We start from the raw sequence: 15,068 nt of genomic DNA, 5'->3' as shown, positions 1-15,068 counted from the left end.
TGAAGTAGGGTTCCACACCTCTTGCCTCATACCACAATCTCTCCCTGTCAAGGCATGATTCTGTCTCGCACTACAATGATGGCCCAGCGAGTGATTGCTGCTGCATCGCATGGAGGCCATGACGGAGGTCAGTGGACGTGCACACTTACAACACAACATAGCCTAAAAAACACAACTTCTCAAAACTCATTCATTCATATCTAGGTATTTAGATCGGTATCTTCTTAAAGGAGTAGTAAAGGGAAAATGCATGTTTAGCCCTGTTTTAAGGTTACTTATGATCATATACAATGGTTCAGATCAAAACGTTGACAAAACTAGCACTTTTGAGAAAGTCTGATAATTGCTCTTCCACCGTTTTGGTCATACAATGGATGTGGGTGGGCATCTTGAAAAATCTTTCCAAAACATGTTAAACTCTCGATTTCAAAGACAAGAAACTCACCGAGGTGTTAGTTGGCGTTCTGACATATATTTCGCCATACAGTAAGATTCTAGTTCATCTGGAAAGGCTTTTTAAAATATTTAGCATAGAACTATTTAGTCGCAGCACATACGTGTGTAAACTTAGCCTAGCAACATAAACAATAACAATAGCTACCATAAGTAGTTCCGCTTCCTGAATCCCCTCTGCGGATTGATCTACACATCTACAACGGTCGCGTCAATACAAGTCAATGGATTTCATAAAATGATCAATAAAACCCTACAGGATTCATACTTTGTGGCGAATTTGGTGTCAGAACACCAACGGACACCAATTACCCCCTCGGTGAGCTTCTTGTGCTAGTTTTGTCAACGTTTTGATCTGAACCATTGTATATGATCATAAGTAACCTTAAAACAGGGCTAAACATGCATTTTCCCTTTACTACTCCTTTAACTGTGGTCAGGTAGCAGGCGTCTTTCTCGCTGTCACTGCCTTAGGGCCTTTGTGGTTCCACTGCGGTTGAGATTAATGATTGACTGCGGTATGAAGTTGGCAGTCTGCCTCCATATTGACTTGGTTTGCTCTAGGTTCCCTTGCCGTTCTGAACGTGAGTGCACCAAACTAGAAACCCAACACAACACTCCATGCATTTATAGAGATCCGCGGGAATTAGAAACATTGTCCCCTGACTTTATCTCACTCATTCATAAAGTTGACAATGAAAATGTTAATTCTCCTCTATTACTCGCTAGCCTTTTGATCTGCCTTATTTCCACAGTAAGGACCTGGAAGATCCTGTCGTACGTGCTGGCCCTGCCGGGTGTGGGAGTCTGCATGGTCAACGCTTACCTGAAGATGCAGAAGGCGAACCACGAACCTCCAGAGTTTGTACCTTACACACACCTGCGCATCCGCTCCAAGGTGAGACACGAGGCACACCATATCACAGTAAGACTAGAATATAAACTATATACAAACTCACACATGGTAGCTGTATATCCTTCAAGCCTTGATAATAGTTCACCTACAGTACACACTACCGAATGTGTATGTTGTGTATGTATATTTACAGTTGTCTAGTGTATTGTATAAATAATCTTTTCCTGTGTTTCCCATCAGAAATTCCCCTGGGGTGATGGAAACCACTCTCTCTTCCACAACTCGCACACCAATGCTCTCCCTACTGGCTACGAAGGCGGCCACCACTAGGAAGATTCCTTGCTGACCTGTGACCTGTGCTCCCCACACTGCAAGCTAAAGAGCCACTCCTAATCGTGCCTGGCTTGATGATGCTAACCCTGGACCAACCAGCCCCTCCACTGTATGGATCACCCAGTCAGACTTTAATAAAAACCAACCACTCTACTGTATGATATGGAGAGAGCTATTTCATTTATTCACCTCTGATTATCTCAGGGTCTCTGTCAGACTTATCATACAACAAAAAAATGAAATGTGTGACTGTTGACTGTAAGTCAAAGATCTTGCAACATCAAACAAGCGTGGTCAAGTCAATTTCATTGTGGTGAATTACATAGCAGGATAAACCTCTCTACTTTACCAAAATATTATTGTATTAATGAACTTCAAATGGACAAAAAACTGTCTCAGCACTCAGAAAGTTACACCATCTCAGTGATCCTACTTTGTGATATACCTCATATCCTCAAATAAGGGTAAAGAAATAAGACACTAAAAAAACAAATGACATGATTAGACATATTTATTCAGGAGCGTGAATTTATAAGGTGAAATCTATATCTCTACATCATCTACTCCTTTAGAGATCTTTATTTACAGCATTCACAAAGTGGCACCCAGTCCAACCCTGATTGTTTTAGCCATCCAAGCTTATATTTGACTGTTTAAATCTCAAATTAAAAAGAATGATTAAAAAAAAAAGAAAAAAAAAGAAATGTCATTAGAATATTACACAGAACTGCTATCAATTTATATAATACAATTTATGTTACATGTTCCCAATGTACTCTGAGCAACTATGCTTTTACATCGTCACGTTACGTCAGCTTGAATCTTTTAAATCTATATATAAAGTTATGATTCTGATTAACAAGACAACAAAAAAGCAGCCAATTACTTTGTCAACATCAATGCCAAAAAAACTAAATTTACTCAACTCAACCACAAACAACCATTTTGAGCATTTGAGACATCACAATGGCAAAGGTTTATCTTACAACCAATCACATGAGCTCGTACAACCCCTCTGTCCATGAATAACCCCTCCTCTACCGTCGTAATCACGAATCACCCCTCCTCTACCGTCGTAATCACCTTTCCTCTCACACGTACTTGTCCGCTATTCCCTCTGTGTGTGTCGACCATCAATACCACCTACCTCTCCCTCCCTCCCAGCCTCAGCTCAGAGCCATGGTGGTCAGGTGGACTAGGTCCTGTCTTAGAGTCTCTGTGCAGTCTGCCTCCCTGGCTAGTCTGCGCAGGCAGTCTCCGGCAGAGGACGAGGAGGGGAAGGTCTGTGGGGAGCCCAGCAGTGTGGACAGACAGGCCCGGCCCAGCCGGCGGTAGCTGTAGCGCTGGGAGAACCAGTACACTTGGGGAAGGATGGCTGCCAGGGCCCAGGAGGAGGAGGAGGAGGAGGAAGAGGAGGAGGAGTCCTGGGCTGAGACCGACGCGTACCGCAAGTTTCCTACGGAGGTCTTCGAAGTAAGCCTCGGTCCTTTAGGGTGCGATCCTGTGCTGATTTTAGAAACACAGCTCGGTTTGGGGATTGGACTGACGCCTGAGATCGTCTCCATGTCTGAGGTTGTGTTTGGTAGACTTTTGATCTTTGGTCGCGGTCCAGAGGTCGGCTGCCGTTTGTCCTTCCCAGGAGCCCCGGGCTCGTCTCGGGCGTCGGAACCGCTCAGCTCCAGGCCGGACGCGCGGTTCGCCAGGCTCTCGTCGGCAGACTCCCCCCCTGATCCGCACTGGTCCGCGTTGGAGGCGGAGTTCTTCCCGGTCGGCGCCACTCGGCCGGCGGGTTTGGAAGACCAGGACAGGATCAGCGAGACGCACAGATCCTCGGCCTCCCTCTGCAGCTCGTCCACCAAAAACCGACAGGCCCCGATCATCATCTCGGCCAGGGGCGTCTTCTGGAACCCCCGGGTCTCCGCTGGGCGTTCCCATGCCCCCTCTCCCAACATACAGAGTGCGTCGTCAGCCAACGATCCCAAAACTTTGCAATGTCCCCTCCCCGTGTCAGCTTCCTGGTCTTCGGCGTTGTCCGGCCCCTTGCTCAGGCGACAGCCGTGGAGATAGTGCAGCACGGGCAGCAGCGTTCCCCCGCTCACGTCCCGGATGGGGATGGCGTCGGCGGCGCCGCTCCGTGCCTCTCCGAACCCGCCCATCAGCAGGGCCCGGAAGTACTCGGACCCGACCGCCGCCGTCCCCGCCGCCCCGGCCAGCGCCTCGCGATTGGCCGAGGCCAGAGTCCCGTCGTCGAGGAGAAAGAGGAGGTCGAAGGAGGAGTCTGCGTAGGGACAGCGGTTGGCTAGGCGAGGCTTTTTCGGGGGAGGGGGTGAGTTGCCGCCAGTTTCCGAGGCTGGTGGGGTCGTGTTAGGGGCGGGGGCGCCGGGTCTCCTCTTGTTCGGCTCCGCTTTGGGACTACTTATCAGGCTGAAGAGGCAACCAATCAGCAGGGAGAAATAGAGGGAGTGCAGCTGAGGGGCGGAGACTTGCTGCGGCGAGTTTAGCCAGTCTGAGGGGAACCTTCTGTGCTCGCTGGCATGGTCTTCGCGGTCTTCGTGGTCCTCAGGACACCCGAGGGGCTCCAGAGCCAGGAGAAGGCCACCACTGTCCAGGAGAAGCTTCTTCAAGAGGGCCTTGTTGCTGTTGGGGAACAAAATGTCATGTTTTTTTAAGTACAGTGTGTGTATTGTACTGTATGACAAACGACCATTCGTGAGCACTGGATTCCGGTTTCTTATTAGTGAATCCTACTCTCTTACTGACCTGTTTATAAGCGGCAGAGACAGCGCACAGTTCAGCTTGTCGGACTCGGAGCCGGACAGCATCACATGGGACAGGACTCCAGAACCGAATCCGGACTCGCACTGGATGCGCAGATTACTGAGCAGAGTGAGACCTGCCGGAAAACACGCGTTCGCCACCGACACTCCACCCTCAGCGGACGAATCGATCAACTACGGCGAAGGATGTACGACGATGACAACTTACCGAGCTGTTTGACCTTGCCTCTCACTCTGTCCGTCTGCCTCTCGGCCCGGTCTTTCCCCCCTTCTCCCTGGCAGAGATGGTGGCGGATCAGCGCCACCGAGCCGGTTCTGACCAGCGCCTGCAGGCAGTTGGGGTTGCAGCTCAGCCTGCACAGCATGCGGAAGCACCTGCCGCTGGGGTCCTGGTGCTGGGTGAGGTAGAACAGCAGGCCGGACATGACGCCCAAGTTGACCAGGGCCGAGCTGGGGTCGGTGGCGTGGGAGAAGCGCGAGAGCAGGAGGAGGACGGGGGACTCGGGCGCCCAGGGTTCGGGGTGGTAAGGGTGGTGGAAGACCAGCGGGCGGGACACCGACGGCGGGGCGTCCAGGGGGACCAGGCTGGAGCGGGCGGCCGAGTGGACGCGAGGCCTCTTCCTGGGAGGGGAGGAGAACTTGGAGGCGGAGAGAGGGGTGTGCGGTGCCTTACTGGGGGAGGAGAGAGAGGTGGGGGAGGGGTGGGAGGTGGAGGCAGATAAGGGGTGGGGGGTGGAGGCAGATGAGGGGTGGGGGGTGGAGGCAGATGAGGGCTGGGGGGTGGAGGCAGATAAGGGGTGAGGGGTGGAGTCAGATGAGGGGTGGGGGGTGGAGTCAGATGAGGGGTGGGGGGTGGAGGCAGCTGAGGGCTGGGGAGTGGAGGCAGCTGAGGGCTGGGGGGTGGAGTCAGAGGAGGGGTGGGGCCTGGAGGTAGAAGAAGGGTGGGGAGTGGAGGCAGACAGACCCGCATCTTTACAAGGAGATGGCAGATGGAGCTGGCATACAGGGCTGACCGAGGTAGAGAAAGCAGGTTGAACCAGTGTGCCAGGTTTCGGGGTGGAGGAGGGGACAGACCGGGGAGGTGAGGAACACTTTGAAGGGGAGTGACTATCAGGGGTAGGGGTTAGGGGAGATGAAGAGGGGATCTGAAGACTCCCCCAGTCCCCCTCCACACCACCTGGGGTGTCCAGCAGATCCCCCTCAGATGAGATCAGTCCCTCAGACACCAGCCAGGACCTGGAAGAGCATAATAAAAAATATATTTAAAAAAAATAATAACCAGTCAAATGAATCATTGATTTGTTTGGTCTTACGGCAATTTGACTCAGACAATAATTACATCTAGGGCCTAAATTACCTAGATTCTAAGCCTACCTTAGGCTGAGAAAGCTGGATGAACCTAGACCCTGGTCCTTTCCCACTTCCTCCTTCCTGTTCCCCTCTGGGGGTGGGAAGTCAAATGAATCAAAACAGGATGAGGAGAGCAGCTCCGATGCAGACATGGCAGAGGCCAGGCTCACGTCCATCTTGGCGGCACAGAGCTCCTCCCCCTTAGCCAGCTCAACCAATCTGGCCACGAGCAACGGGACCAGTCCCAGTTCCTGCAACTGTTCCAGGGCGGACTCATCGTAGACAAAGTCCACGCAAGCCAAAATGGCCAATCGTGAGAGAGGGTGACTACGATGGGCACCCAAGAAACCGATCAGCACCTCCAAACCACTGCTCTCCTTGACCTTGGCACGGTTCACTGCCTCTTTGCAGCACAGACAGAGGGCTTTGAGGAACACTCCGGACTTCAAGGGGTCCTTCTTCACCTCCTCTGTGAACTTCTGAATGACCCCGAGTGAGCCCACCAAGGGGCGTAGACAGCCTTGAGAGCACAGGTTGGCCAGCGTTTTCAAGGAATGCTCCTCAAAAGGTTTGCCGGCCTCCCCGGACGCCATGACCCCGAGTTGAGCGAGGACCCCAGAACGGGACACCTCCCTGGCACATTCCACCCCGCAGCCCCTCGTCAGCTCGTGGAGGGTGCGAAGGGCCGCCCGCCGCAGCCCGAGTGGGTATTCCGGGGCGATGAGCGGGGCAAGAGCGGTCAGGGTGCCCTGGGTGAGCAGGAGAAGGCGGTTGGCGGGTGTGTCAGCGAGGTAGAGGAGGGCGCGGGCGGCGGACTGGGCACACTCCATTTTGGGGCAGGGGGCTTTCGACGGAGCGGCCAGCGGAGAGGTAGGGGCAGACGACAGAGAGACGCAGAGGAGGAGGAGGGGAACACCACCTGTGTGTGAGAGGAAGAAAACATTATTTAGTATCACCGTCTCATGTGAAGAGAACCTTTTCACAACAGGTGGGTGATGGAAATGTCATAATAAATAAATTGTCAATGCAGTTACTTAAACTGTAAAATGAAATGGGGACTCAAACTGGAAAAAGACAAAATAATTTGGGGATTCAAATAATTTGGGGATTCATATCAGTAGTGTAACTCAGACATGCCTGCAGAGTGGATGAGGGTTGAGCTCTCTGGATCCATGGCCAGGTTCCCCAGAGCGCGAGCAGCCCTGTTCTGGACGGTCTCCATGGCCACATTCCTCTTCAAAATATCCACTGGGAAATATAAAGTACAAATTAAAGCCCTCAACTCAACCCTCGTCATGAGAAATTTTAATTATTCATAATGACCATCAGTAACTTACCTACGACTGATATCCCACCATGTTTCCGAACCTGCAGAGGGGGAAAAAAAAGAAAACGTGAGACACAATCTCTTTTAATGTTTTCAATTTGTGAGTAACTGTATAGCTCGTCCATCTCTCCAGCTTACCTCAACTCGTGTTTCTCTCTCCGTGCAGCAGTTAGCCAGGATACTGAGAGCCAGGTCCAGGGTCTTCCTGGAGCACTGGGGCTCCTTGATCAGATTCAGCAGAGGCGCAAGTCCACCCTTGGCTCTGAACTGCCCGATCCCACTGCTACCTGCTTTGATGTGCTGTGTGCGGATGGCCACAAGTGCTTGCCACTGCCCTGTTCTGGTTTTGTTGTCCGCCTCTCTTGCTCCAGCAGTGTCCTGCCCCGTAGTGCCTTTTCTTTGGTCCTCAGTGGCTACTAGCCCGGGTTTGGAGAGCTGAGACAGGCACCAGGTCAGCGAGGCCTCGGAGGAAGATGATGATGATGCTTCTCTCGAAGTACTTGTCTCTGTTGCATGTTTCCGACTCCCTTGCACTGGCAATGCTGCCATGATGCCACTAACTGACTAGTCCCCCCTACTTAACTTCAAGCCACTTCTGACAGAATGATATCACATTGAGTAAGAGGGGGCAGAATATAAGATGGGAGTTTTTAAACTTCCCTATGATCAAATAACATTGAATTAAATATCACCAAATTGTCCAACATCCAAATTGCCCAACATCTCCTCTATTGTATTTCTTAATTCCAACAGTTCAGTCCGATAATTACTTCAAAATAAAACTACAAATACCAGCATGACAAGCGAAGATTACAACCTGGCTCAACCCCTCAGCAGTGCTGCTGGGAGATGGAGTTCGTATGGCTTTGGTCCACTCCCTAAAAAAATAGGCCTACATATGTGAGAAGGCCGAACAAACAATGTGATTCTTTGTGGTGGGAATGCAGCAATTCCATTCTATATGTTTTAGTCTTCACCCCCATAGTAAAATAATACCCTCACTAGTGCATTCTTCTCACCGACCGAATTAATTAAATCAAACAAAAAACAATCGTCTTGGTTAGTCACTATCGCCATCTTTAGCTGAGCAACAAACGGGGAGGCGGTCACGAGAAGGGGGAGGGATGAGCGCGGGGTTGCGTCAGTTAATTTAATCATGGGTCTTGTAGTTTAACTTGTTTGTACACTTAATGTATATGCCTTTCTGGAGCCAGATCCATCCACAACCCTTAAATATATGGTTAAAACAAGAGCTGTGGCTCTCTACAATCCGTAAAATGTAATAAAGAACCATCCACATCAATAACGCTGAGTTTATTTTTTATAGAAAGAACTACATACCCCACGACATCACCACGCGTTTCCTTATTTCTAGCCGTAGTTTAATGGGTCTAGGGATTGTAGTTCAGTCAGCAAACTACCCCACAGTTTATTAGACCTATAAGAACTACATTTTCCAAATTGCGATGGGGGTTGGCGACAGAGCGATTGCGCTCGGTTAGGCAGTGGACAGAAGTGAAAGATGTTGTTATACTCATCGTTTTAGTCGATGCGTACAAATTCATCGGTGCTACCTAAGGAGTTGTTAAAGTCTACGATAAAATCGGTGGATCTATACTTATATCAACAACAAAATTGTTTTGTCCCAGCTAGGACAATAATATGGAGGTTATTGAGGGTGAGACCATTGTTACAGAAAGTATTGTTGTAGATGAAATTCCAGTTTCCAATGTGGATTCTGAGAAATCGAATGCAGGTTAGTGATTTTTTTCGAATTCCTGTCGTCAGCAGATTGCTTCCATCACCATTGCATGCGGTTGGTTAATCATGTTGTCAGTGGTCACCCGCCTTCCACATAATTTATATATTTTTTCTGTGCATGCTGTTATGGCATTTAAGTTGACAATGTACAAAACACCATGCAATTTCACATTAACTACAACTTTGTCAAAACGTCAGTATAATTTTGTTTATTCACATCCACCTTTTCAATTGTCCTTCCACCCTCTTCAGAATTTGTATGGACTTTACAAGCTACATGGCAACTTGCCCACACCCGTCTGGAAATGGACCAGGCTTTCGACCAGCCAGTGTGCAAGAAGAAGAAACTCTGGGAGACTGTAGCAGAGAGGTTAACTGCAAAGCTCAGGGCGGCGGGGAACCCCGACATCACTGTGAAGGCCTACGAGTGTGACCTCAAGTGGAGGAACATGCTGGCCACTTACAGGAAAAACGCCGAAAGGGCCAAAAGACTGGGTGTTGGGAGTGTGCACTGGGAGTTCTTCAAGGCCATGCACGAGGTCCTGGGCAAGAGCCGGGAGGAGATTGAGGCACAGCGCAGGGCCAAATTAAGCGGAACTAAGCTGGGCAAAGCAATCGCCAACAAGAGGTTCACCCCCATACTTCCTACACCTGCGCTGGCCGCTGCTGCACCCTGCCCAGCCCGTCCTCCACAGGATGTCCTGCAGCTGTACATGGAGCTGCAGGAGAGGAAGATGAACATGTGGGCCCAGCAGAAGGCCCTGGAGGAGAGGAAGATAGAGGCCATCAACAACCTGGCTCGCGCCATCTCCAGTTTGGCTCAAAACAACAGTGCTCAGCTTACAAAGGACTAACAACACTGACCTCCAGAGTCGAGTGTGGAAGAACCTCTGACCTGACCCTAACAGTTAAATCATATCTTTTCTGTCCATGTGATGTCATGATACCATAAGATAAAGACTGTATGATGAGAGGTTATGTTTCATGTATATTAGTATACAAAGATCTACATTTGATAATAGATGGTTACTCGCTTTGCTTGTGGGATTTTTTCTTTTAATTTTAAAAAATATAACAAAAAGACTGTTTTATCTGAAAATAAATGACTGTAAAAGCATCATGTACTACCAGAATCCAACATTTTATACAGCAAATCTGCAATTACTTCCCTTCTCTGAACACCCTCTATATCCATCTCCCCCTCCACCTCCTGTACCTTGGCCTCCTCCTCAACCTCTCCGTTGACCCCTTGCCCCATGTCCAGAAACACATTGTGTAGTATGCAGGCAGTCAAGACAACTGCTTTGGCCCTCTCAAAGTTTCCCATATCCAGATACCTGAGCCTTTGAAACCTGGTTTTCAGGTCAGCTACAGCCTGGTCAAGAATGCGAAAATGGACCTCTAATGTCCTGTTATAAAGGTTCTCTCTCGGGCCATGGGTCACTGTGAATGGGGTCAAAATCTGTGTGGAGGCAGGGTACCCTACTCTAGCCACTAGACAGGACCCAGAGGGCATCATGTCAGGGTGCTGTTTAAGTTTGTCCCAAAGGGCGCTGGCTCTGTCAGCGTCAGACCCCTTGCTGATCCTGCAGTGTATAAACCTGCCTGTGAAGTCACACGCTAGCTCCAGGTTGAGCCACGAGTCAGGGTGGGCCTCCTTCTTCATCTTCTTAACATGTGGCACCACACTCTCAACATCTTGTTTCCCAATGGGCAGACGGATGGGGATACGGGTGTGGCCCAGGACCCCCAGGACCTTGGGCGTTTCCTCCTCTTCAGGACTAATATCTTTCCACAGCAGGCTGGAAAGGGGGAGGAGATTCTCTGAAGCCTCTTTGTCTATAGAGTGGGCAGGGATGACAAGATGCATAAGTGTGTGTGTGTTAATTCATGGTACATTAGGGTAAAAAACATCATACAGTTAGAGTTGGCAATCACTTTAAGTAACAGTTAAAACGTCAGAGTTGTTAAAAAATGTCAGAGTTGACTGATATTACATGAAAGACAAGGCAAATCAATTAAAATTGATCAAATGTTGTTTTAGAGGTAAGTACATCAGTTCACTGACATTAACCCGTACATACCAGTGGGCCATTTGATAAGTTGATCCTCCAGCATGTTGACACGCTCACAGAAGGAGAAGAAGATCCTGTGGATGTTTCCTTTCTCCAAACGGAAACTGCTGGATACAGAGCGATAGCTGATGCGCTTGGAGAGGAGGGTGAGTGACAGGATAACCGTGTGGGACATGGACAGGCGAGCTCGTCCGGACAAACGGCTCCTGCTGTAAGTCGAGTTGGAATTCTGGAGGATGTCTTTAATATACTGAGGATAACACACACAAAAATAGAATACAACCTCGTAAGGAACAGCTTGTGATTAAAAACAGTAGCGGGACGTACAGCAAGCATTGAAGCCAGTGAGTGTGCGGCTGCCTACATTGACTGCGTTAGTGTCCACAGATTCACTTGACTGTTCAGCCTCTGACTCGTCTTCCTGTTGTTCCGGGTTAAGTGTTGTCATTGGATCTGCTGATAAGATGGGGGTTTCTGCATGCACTTGAGGTTCCACCAGCTGTAGGTATATAGGTGCGGGCTGGGCTCGAACCTTAGCCACAAGGTCTGCCTCCAGGATTTCCTCAACTGCTTGGTCCAAGCGTTGTTCGAGTTCACTCTGGGAAAGAGGTTCCCACTCCCTCTGCATCATTTCGAGCACTGCTCGACCAGCAGACTCCACATAGGCACTATACATCACGTGCTGCCGGGTAATGTATCTAGGCTATAAAATAAATAACGTTAGCTAGTGACTTAGAGAGCCGTAAATTAGCTATGCTAGCTACCCATGGATGGATTATAGCTAACGTTAATATGGCTCGCTATTAGCTAACGTTTAATAGCTACGTCAAGCAGCGGATAGATTTGACTAACGTTGGCGAAATTAGTATGTTAATATAAGAGTGTTAGTAACAACTTTAGCTAGCCTACCGACAAAACGTAGGGTTGTTGTCGGATGGTTTATATCATGGATATATCGCGCTTTCCCTGGCTTCTGTTTACCATACACTGCGACTGCGCGTTGCATTTCCTTTGTAGCAGCAGCTTCTTCATGGCTAGCTACTTATCGCCCCCTGCGATTGTGCGTAAAACTGCCACACTACTTTTTGTGCGTGGTTGGCCAGCCGCGCAGCTAGTATAGCGTTTGTCGGGTTATCACTCCCTCCCTTACTTACTCCCGACAATGTTGGCCTGTATCTCTCTGTTGGCACCACAAGATGCAGTAGCCTAATCCCAGCACACCAAAGTCAAGAAGGACACCAAAATCAACCCGCCGATCTCCACTACACAAGTAGAGTAGTGGTCAGAGCATTGGACTCCCACCCGGGAGACCAGGGTTCGGTGAGGATGACTTTATGGGACTATACCCCTACTGTTATTGTTTTGGGCAATTATTCTTTTCCCAACTCCCTAGTGTTATTGTTTTGGGCCATTATCCAACTCCCAAGATAGAGCTGGCAAAGCAGGCTGGTATGTGAAGATGAAAATCCTGGCTTTGCATCCCATCATGGCATGTCCCGTCTTCGCATTTCAACTTGCAATGAATGTAGTTAGGTCCATAAGTATTTGGACATTGGCACAATTTTCAACATTTTGGCTCTGTACACCACCACAATGGATTTGAAATGAAACAATGCAGATGTGCTTTAAGTGCAGACTTTAATCTTTAATTTGAGGGTATTAATATCCAAATCAAGTGAACGGTGTAGGAACTACAAACAATTGTATACGTGCTTCGCACCGCCCCCTTTTTAAGGGACAAAAAGTACTTGGACAATTAGCCAATTGCACAACTCCAGTACTTCCTGAAATTAGACATGCTTCTATATTTCCTGTCCTACACTATTGGATGAAGTGATTAATCAGGTGTGCCTGACTGCAGCACAATGATCAGATCACACCTGAATAATAATTTCATCCAATAGTGTGAGACAGGAAATAGAGAAGCATGTCTAATTTCAGGAAGTACTGGAGTTGTGCATATAGTAAATTGGCTGCTCAGCTGTTCCATGGCCACATGTGTTATTCCCTTATTATTTCATTAACAAGAGCAGATAAAAGGTCTTGAGTTAATTTCAAGTGTGATATTTGCATTTGGAATCCGTTGCTGTCAACTCTCAATATGAAATCCAGAGAGCTACCACTATCAGTGAAGCAAGTCATCATTAGGCTGAAAAATCAAAACAAACCCATCAGAGAGATAGCAAAAATATTAGGTGCAGCCAAATCAACTGTTTGGTACATTCTTTAAAAGAAAAAATACACTGGTGAGCTCAGCAACACCAACAGATCCAGAAGACCTCGGGAAACAACTGTGCTGGTTGACCTAATGATTTCCCTGGCAAAGAAAGACCCTTTCACGACAGTTGGCCAGATCAAGAACACTCCCCAGGAGGAAGGCGTATCTGTGTCACAGTCAACAATTAAGAGAAGACTTCACCAGAGTAAACACAGAGGGTTCACCACAAGATGGAAACCATTGAGCCTCAAAAACAGGAAGAGCAGATTAGAGTTTGAGCCATAACACATCTAAAAAAGCCTGTATAGTTCTGTAACAACATCCTATGGACAGATGAGACAAAGATCAACTTGTACCAGAATGATGGGAAGAGAAGAGTAGGGAAGGGAAGGAGCTGCTCATGATCCAAATCATACCACCTCATCAGTGAAGCATGATGGTGGTAGTGTTATGGCGTGGGCAAGTATGGCTGCCAATGGAACTGGTTCCCTTGTATTTATTGATGTGAATGCTGACAAAATATCAGATTATTATCAGAACTCATTGGACGGCGCTTCACAGAGCAGATGGACAATGATTTGAAGCATATTGCGAAAGCAACCAAAGAGTTTTTCAAGGCAAAGAAGTGGAATGTTCTGCAATGGCCAAGTCAGTCACCTGACCTGAATCCAATTGAGCATGCGTTTCACTTGCTGTAGACAAAACTGAAGGGAAACCGCCCAAAGAACAAGCAGGAACTGAAGACAGTTGCAGTAGAGGCCTGGCAGAGCATCACCAGGGATGAAACCTGGTGTCTGGTGATTTCTATGGGTTCCAGACTTCAGGTTGTCAATGACTGCAAAGTATTTGCAACCAAATATTAAAAGTGACAATTTGATTTATGATTATGTTAGTTTGTCCAATTACTTTTGGTCCCTTAAAAAGGGGGGTACCACATGTGCAATGTGTTGTAATTCCTATACGGGTCACCTGACGTGGATGCAAATACCCTCAAATTAAAGTTGAAAGTCTGCACTTCAAGCACATATTGAATGTTTCATTTCAAATCCATTGTGGTGGTGTACAGATCCAAAATTATGAAAATTGTGTCCATGTCCAAATATTTATGGACCTACAGTAACTGTAGCTACTTGAGGCTACGACTGACAGTGGTCATCACTTGCATAGACCAAACGAACCCTGTCACATCACATCCCGCAATTGAACTCGCAATGAATATACTGCAACTAAATTACAATGATTCCTATAACATTAGCTGCATCAAAATAGCTAACGTTACAGGAATCATCACTAACAACTGCTTTAGCCACTGACAGATACTGTTAATGTTATGGATGCTGCTGCTAGTTGTGAGCTTTTGAGTTAAGTCGCTACCATCTTAGTGCTGAATTAGCACTGGAAGCATTGGACCTGATGTGTCCAGGTAACAAGATCTATCTTAATTTAGCAGATGTTATTTCATGTAATTTAAGTTCACAGCTATTCTGATGGCATGGTTAGCTGGTTCTGTCCTACTAACCAGTCCTGAAGAGAAACAAGCCGGCACCACCCCATAAGCCATGCTTGACCTGGTCTTGTTAACTTGCATTTGCAATGCATGAATGTTTATGAACATAGTACCATTGCCTAAAATTGCTTTGAGTTGACCATGTCTTCACCCAACTGGCCCTGGAAAGCTAAAGGCATAACAGCAGAGCACCAAAAGACAACATCCCACAAGGGGTGAAAGAGAAAAATGTTTGTTTTTTTAATGTTATTTCAAGTCTGTTACAGGAACTGTATCAAGTCCCATTTTAAAAGGGCTCAGTGGCAAACCATATCAGTTACATTGCAATGTCTTTTATGCTCATCACGCCTTACCAAATGTGAGTAGATTGCTGCCTTTCTCTGATATCTTTAGGATGTTTCCTCAGTCAGA

General features: G+C 47.8%; 3 protein-coding genes across 3 annotated transcripts in view; 1 reads left to right on the top strand and 2 right to left on the bottom strand.

Moving 5' to 3' along the window:
* The window catches only part of cox6a2 (cytochrome c oxidase subunit 6A2), a 2,577-nt gene extending 783 nt beyond the window's left edge, over window positions 1-1,794 (top strand). The window contains exons 2-4 of the mRNA XM_084448946.1: window positions 53-127; window positions 1,209-1,351; window positions 1,550-1,794. Coding sequence (XP_084305072.1) covers window positions 55-127; window positions 1,209-1,351; window positions 1,550-1,639 — 306 coding nt within the window. The 5' untranslated portion in view covers window positions 53-54 and the 3' untranslated portion in view covers window positions 1,640-1,794. The remainder of the gene's footprint in view (window positions 1-52; window positions 128-1,208; window positions 1,352-1,549) is intronic.
* A 441-nt stretch (window positions 1,795-2,235) lies between these two features.
* Window positions 2,236-8,100, bottom strand: armc5 (armadillo repeat containing 5). The gene is made up of 8 exons (XM_084448949.1): window positions 7,235-8,100; window positions 7,107-7,137; window positions 6,907-7,017; window positions 5,794-6,688; window positions 5,510-5,655; window positions 4,628-5,305; window positions 4,403-4,535; window positions 2,236-4,279 (listed from the first exon to the last, which is right to left on the bottom strand). Exons 1-8 carry the CDS (start codon window positions 7,643-7,645, stop codon window positions 2,809-2,811), a joined length of 3,876 nt encoding a protein of 1,291 aa, XP_084305075.1. The 5' UTR covers window positions 7,646-8,100; the 3' UTR covers window positions 2,236-2,808.
* A 1,874-nt stretch (window positions 8,101-9,974) lies between these two features.
* Window positions 9,975-11,846, bottom strand: LOC311317369 (uncharacterized protein; the record flags this gene model as incomplete). Its single annotated transcript, XM_084448452.1, has 3 exons — window positions 11,297-11,846; window positions 10,942-11,182; window positions 9,975-10,696 (listed from the first exon to the last, which is right to left on the bottom strand). The coding sequence occupies exons 1-3, from the start codon at window positions 11,606-11,608 to the stop codon at window positions 9,975-9,977; spliced, it is 1,275 nt and encodes a 424-aa protein (XP_084304578.1). The 5' UTR covers window positions 11,609-11,846.
* Between the last annotated feature and the right edge of the window lie 3,222 nt (window positions 11,847-15,068).

The sequence above is a fragment of the Borostomias antarcticus genome (genome assembly GCF_949987555.1).
Source record: "Borostomias antarcticus genome assembly, chromosome: 14".
NCBI classification, from domain to species: Eukaryota; Metazoa; Chordata; class Actinopteri; order Stomiiformes; family Stomiidae; genus Borostomias; species Borostomias antarcticus.
Note: the sequence above shows the minus strand (reverse complement) of the source record. Positions and strands in the feature narration are given on the sequence as shown.

What these genes read in the sequence shown, in the direction of transcription:
- armc5 (XM_084448949.1), bottom strand. Translation starts at nt 7,645, where the DNA reads ATGGCAGCATTGCCAGTGCAAGGGAGTCGGAAACATGCAACAGAGACA. An exon ending in AGAGAGAAACACGAGTTGAG is followed by an intron (nt 7,138 to 7,234) that starts GTAAGCTGGAGA and finishes CCCCCTCTGCAG; the next exon opens with GTTCGGAAACATGGTGGGAT. An exon ending in TCTCTGCCGCTTATAAACAG is followed by an intron (nt 4,280 to 4,402) that starts GTCAGTAAGAGA and finishes GTTCCCCAACAG; the next exon opens with CAACAAGGCCCTCTTGAAGA.